This window comes from Leguminivora glycinivorella, chromosome 4, assembly GCF_023078275.1.
Source record: "Leguminivora glycinivorella isolate SPB_JAAS2020 chromosome 4, LegGlyc_1.1, whole genome shotgun sequence".
NCBI lineage: Eukaryota > Metazoa > Arthropoda > Insecta > Lepidoptera > Tortricidae > Leguminivora > Leguminivora glycinivorella.
This window is the reverse complement of record NC_062974.1, coordinates 3,504,062-3,509,440: the sequence shown is the minus strand read 5'-3', so window position 1 is coordinate 3,509,440 and position 5,379 is coordinate 3,504,062. Positions and strand designations below refer to the sequence as shown.

Here is a 5,379-nt window from a genome sequence, read left to right as displayed (position 1 = left end):
AACCTCCCGTTAATGCAACACTGGATCGATGCGAACTCGACCCACTACCATTGCGTAATATTTAGCTTTTGATGTTTGGGTGTTTTGAACTGGGTTACTAAGTTAGGAATCAAGGTCAACCCCATGTTTCCTAGAGTAGGGTACTGAAATTTAGCCGTGCCTACTACTAAATATGTATAGCCTCCGTTTATGCAACATGGCGGTCGATAATCGATAAGTACAGTTGTATAGGTAACCGAAAACAATCAAGTTTTTGAGTTAAGGAAAAGTTTACTCTTCTGACGAGACTTGAATCCGCATCATTTAGAATTTGTCCATTGCTCTTACCGAATTACATATTGTTTTCAAATTTCTGCTTGTTACAATTAAAAATAAAGGTCAACCCCAAGTTTTCTAAAGTAGAGTAGTAGTACTGAAATCTAGCCGTGCCTAGGTATGACTATGACCTCCCCATTATGTAACATCCAATCGATATTCGACCCACTGCCGTTGCGTAATAGCTTCTGATGTTTGGGTATTTCCAACTGGGTTACTAAGTTTTGAAGTTTGGATAGTTGTGGCTTTGGGAGTAAATGTGCTGAATCATGTTACAAGTTACCTTCAGGAGGTCAAGAGGTTGTTTCGTTGGTACTTGAGTTTTATTTTTGTAATTTCCTTGAAAGGACTCTTAAAGAACCCGTCATATCACGTCATGTCTCCAACAATGTGTACCTTTTTGTTGAATGTGCATCTTTCGTAGATCATTTATTTCAGATTATATCACATTCACAATGTAATAGTTATAATATTTCGGTCATGTTTACATGGCATACGGCAGAATAGTTGGCGTGTTGTTAGTCTAGTTGAGTCGTGACGCGGTAGCGCCGCTGCCAAATTATGCTACCCGATTATTGTCACTTGTTTCCAATGTCGTCCGTCACGGGAAGCTTTAGTCTTCTAATGTAAGTAAGTGTTATAACATTTCGATCGTGTGTTGTAGTTTAGTTAAGTCGTAACGCGGTCGCGTTGCTGCCAAATTATGCTACCCGATTATTGTCGCTTGTTTCCATTGTCGTCCGTCAGGGGAAACTTGTCTTCAAAATGTAAGCCTGAGTGTATATTACGCTCTCCCGCCCCGCAGAACGCTCCGCTCTTGGCGCCCACTCAGACCCTTACACTACATAGATAGATAATAGGATATCAGTTCTACAGCTAAAACATAAACATATTTTTTATTAAAAACAAGTATTGCATATTTACATTACATCCAACAAATACCTACTTAAAATTAGCGATGGTTTACATTTGCCCGAACTAGGATACCCTGTGTTTCAGGCGAGAGGTATGGTAACGTAAACAAAGCTCAAACTTAATTTAATTTGGCAGCAGTTCAGTACCATAGCTATGCTTAATATATTAATAACTGGATCGTAAAATGTGAAAATCCACTTAAATTTTGCTATCCGGTTCAATATCGTAAAGAAAGAATGGAAACGCGCAACTAATATTTACAGTGTTGGATAATATCTCAACTATCTCGAGAACTCTACTAACCAAGATTTATCCCCGGCCTCGGCTGAACGCGGCTGAGATCATTATGCATCCAATTTGTTACTAGCTGATGTTCTAATCAATACTCGTAATCAGGGTAGAAGTGGTAATTCAATGCGGGTTTTCTGAATCGTTTTATTCGCCAGGCGGCGATATATCGTATATAGCAGTATACTCGTACTGAGGCGCCATGTCTTTCTGACAGCAAACTTCAAAATCCACCACTGAAATAAATGTCGATTTATTATGAAGTTTGCTGTTAGAAAGACCTAGCGCCTCAGAATCGCCGCCTGCCGAAAAAAAATATTCAGAAAATCCTCATTAAGTTTGTAACTGTCATAAGTACCTATTTATTATTTGATCCCCGATGTCTTTAAGAAAATTGATTGAAAAATTATTTCTATAAAAAAAATCTCTGCTCATTATATTTATCTGAAAAAGATCATAGGGGCTGGTGCGGTTTTAAATCCAAAAGGTATCGACTGCTACTGCAAATTATAAGGATAACTATTTCTTTCAATGCTATCGTTGCACCCGAAGTAAGCTTACTTGATATGACACGACGTAAACACTTGCCTCTTGCTAATGTGCGATGTCAAGAAGACGTAAATTTTTATTATTCATCATGTCAGGTATGATTTCATGTTTCCGCAAAAATGTCATCCTACAAAGTGTGCGTTTTTGATTGGTCATAAAAAGTATATGCCCAATTTTGAGTGAAAAGTGTCCTTTAAACGCACTTTCTGCTCATCGGACGGAAGTCTTCGGAAATCGTTGGAATATTTTCCACTGGCAAACACTTGGTTAGTGTGACGAATCGTGTAATCCGCTGAACGACGGGATGAATTATGCTAATCGTAGTAGCGAGGCCGGCCGTACGGTAAACAGATTATAATCCGCTTTATGATTTTGATCAACGGTAGAGGAGTATAATAGGTACTTGATGTATTTTAGCAGAGTAATCTTGGTTAACCGTGAGGAGTGGAGAAAGGAAGGGGAGGCCATTGTGGCCCACAGCAAAAAAATATGTTAAACAGAAAATATCTACATAAAATTTCCTACAAGAAAGGTTATGTACGTTTATTCGATAGGATCAATATATAAACGGATAATTTAGTAAGAAAGTTTTTTTTAATCGATTACATGCTCCGTTTTTCGTCAATACCTCGTAAACGGTGGCCCACAGCAAAAAATTATGTTTAACAGAAAATATCTACATAAAATTTTCTATAAGAAAGGTTATATAACTTTTTTCGCTAGGATCAATTTTTTAGTTGGAAAGTATTTTTAAATGGATATTTGAGCCGTTTTTTGTTAATAACTCAAAAACGGTGGCTCACAGTCAAAAATAATGTTAGACAGAATTAATCTACATAATATTTTCTACAAGAAAGGTTGTATAAGATTTTTCGCTAGGATCAATATTTTAGTTGGAAAGTATTTTTGAATAGATTTCATGGGCCGTTTTTTGTTAATAACTCGAAATCGGTGGCTCACAGCCAAAAATAATGTTAGACAGAATTAATCTACATAATATTTCCTACAAGAAAGATTCTATAACATTTTTCGTTAGAATCAATATTTTAGTTGGAAAGTATTTTTGAATAGATTTCATGGGCCGTTTTTTGTTAATAACTCGAAATCGGTGGCTCACAGCCAAAACTAATGTTTCACAGAATTAATCTTCATAATATTTCCTACAAGAAAGATTCTATAATACAGTAGAACCTTGATAACTTAAACCTCGATAACGTAATAACCTCTATAAATTCACAAAATGTTGTGTTCCCTTCCCCTCGGAGTCCAAAACCTCTTTTACTTAAAATACGAACCCTCTATAACTTAACGAATAATTTGGGCTTCGCACCTCAGTAACTCAAAGTTGTATTGATGACGACCTTTGTAACTTCAATCATCTTTCAATGAGACGAATGTGCAATCAAAAACGGTTTCCTGTAGACCATTGTCATTGTCCATTGCTTACACGTGTTTGCCAAATGGCTTCAAAATGTAAACAATAGACTAAAGTCTAAGTACAGTAACTTAATTGTTTGTTTGTATCAGTATCTTTTAGCCTTCGTTCTGGCAGCATCTCTTTGCACACTGTGTCTACTGTGAGTGAAAATGAATTCAAAACGAAAACTGAAAGCATTAACATATGCTGAGAAGTTAAAAGCGATCGAAGCTGTGAAAAGTGGATTGAAAAGAAAAGACGTTGCAGTTCAGTTTGGAATACATGAGAGTACATTATCCATCATATTAAAAAACAAAGATGAATTATTGAAGAAGCAAGAATCGGGCGAAAGTCTTTTATGTAAAAGACGAAGAATTGCTGAGTTCCCTAATTTAGAACAATGCTTGTTTACGTGGTTTAAACAGTGTAGAAATAAAAACATCAGTGTTAGCGGGCCCATACTAAAAGAAAAAGCTGAAGAGTTTGCTAAGTCACTGCAAATCCATAATTTTAAAGCTAGCAATGGTTGGTTGGAAAATTTCAAGAAACGACATGATCTGGCCTTCAAAAAAGTGTGTGGTGAAAGTGCAAGCGTAAGCAAAGAAGTTTGCACAGAATGGAAAAGTCAATTGAAGAGTTTATTGAATGGATACGACCCCAATGATGTTTTTAATGCTGACGAAACGGGACTATTTTTCAAATGTCTTCCTGACAAAACACTAACATTTAAAAATGAAAAATGTCATGGAGGAAAACACAGCAAGGAACGACTAACGATTTTGCTTTGTACAAATTCTACAGGTACACAAAAATTAAAGCCATTAATGATTGGCAAATCAAAGAAACCTCGTTGCTTTGCGGGCTGCCGATCACTGCCTTTGGATTATGAAGCCAATAAAAAAGCATGGATGACTGGGGAACTTTTTAGAAAATGGCTTATTAAAACAGACAAACAAATGATTACTGAAAAAAGAAAAATTCTTCTCTTCATAGATAACTGTACAGCACATAATGACGTACCTCCATTGAGGGCCATCAAAGTTCAATTTCTTCCAGCAAACACAACATCACAACTTCAACCACTGGATCAAGGCATCATTAAAAACTTCAAAACATTTTACCGAAAAGAAATTGTAAAAAAAATGATAACTGATATGGAGCAAAATACCGTGTCTTCCATCCATGTGTTACACGCAATGAGGATGGTAGACAAGGCTTGGCGTAATGTAACATCCAATGCAGTGAAAAACTGCTTTAAAGCCTGTGGTTTTCCTGTTCAGATGCAAGAAAATATTGAAGTGGAGGGCGAAGAATGGAATAAGTGTACTCCGCCTGAAGAATGGAATAAGTGTATGTCTCACGTAGAAATTACTTTTGAAGAATTCGTCACATGCGATGATAAATTAGCCACCGCGGGAACGTTAACAGAAGAAGAAATCATGAGTACCGTTGTTCATGGTGCTGAGGGCGATGATTTAGACGAAGATTTAAATGACGAGCCGCAAGTTCCACCTACGACTATATCTATCAGCGAAGCAAGGAAAGCTGTAAACACTTTACGGTGTTTTGCAGAGCAATGCAGTGATACAGAGGAAGACATTTTCACTTCTTTATTTAAGATTGAAAATAAAATTGATATAGAAAGCGTGAACAGTTTGAAACAAAAAAAAATTACCGACTTTTTTATGTAGAATAAACTTCAGTAAATATGTTCTCGTACATTTTAAGATATCAAAGTTTCATTTACATTTAACCTACCTCGTCTATCTTTATTAGTCCTAAACAAAGCTCGTAAGTAAAAATATAAAAACTGATAAAAACTCTTTAACTTAAACCCTCAGTAAGTAAAAACCTCTATAACTCAAATTATTTAACATTTCCCTTGGTCTTTAACT

General features: G+C 36.1%; 1 protein-coding gene across 1 annotated transcript; it reads left to right on the top strand.

Annotated features, from left to right (window-relative positions):
* The first annotated feature begins 3,484 nt into the window (after positions 1–3,484).
* On the top strand, positions 3,485–5,175 carry LOC125225153 (tigger transposable element-derived protein 6-like). The gene has a single exon (XM_048128727.1). It carries the CDS (start codon positions 3,655–3,657, stop codon positions 5,173–5,175), a length of 1,521 nt encoding a protein of 506 aa, XP_047984684.1. The 5' UTR covers positions 3,485–3,654.
* The last annotated feature ends 204 nt before the right edge of the window (positions 5,176–5,379 follow it).

What these genes read in the sequence shown, in the direction of transcription:
- LOC125225153 (XM_048128727.1), top strand. Translation starts at nt 3,655, where the DNA reads ATGAATTCAAAACGAAAACTGAAAGCATTAACATATGCTGAGAAGTTA.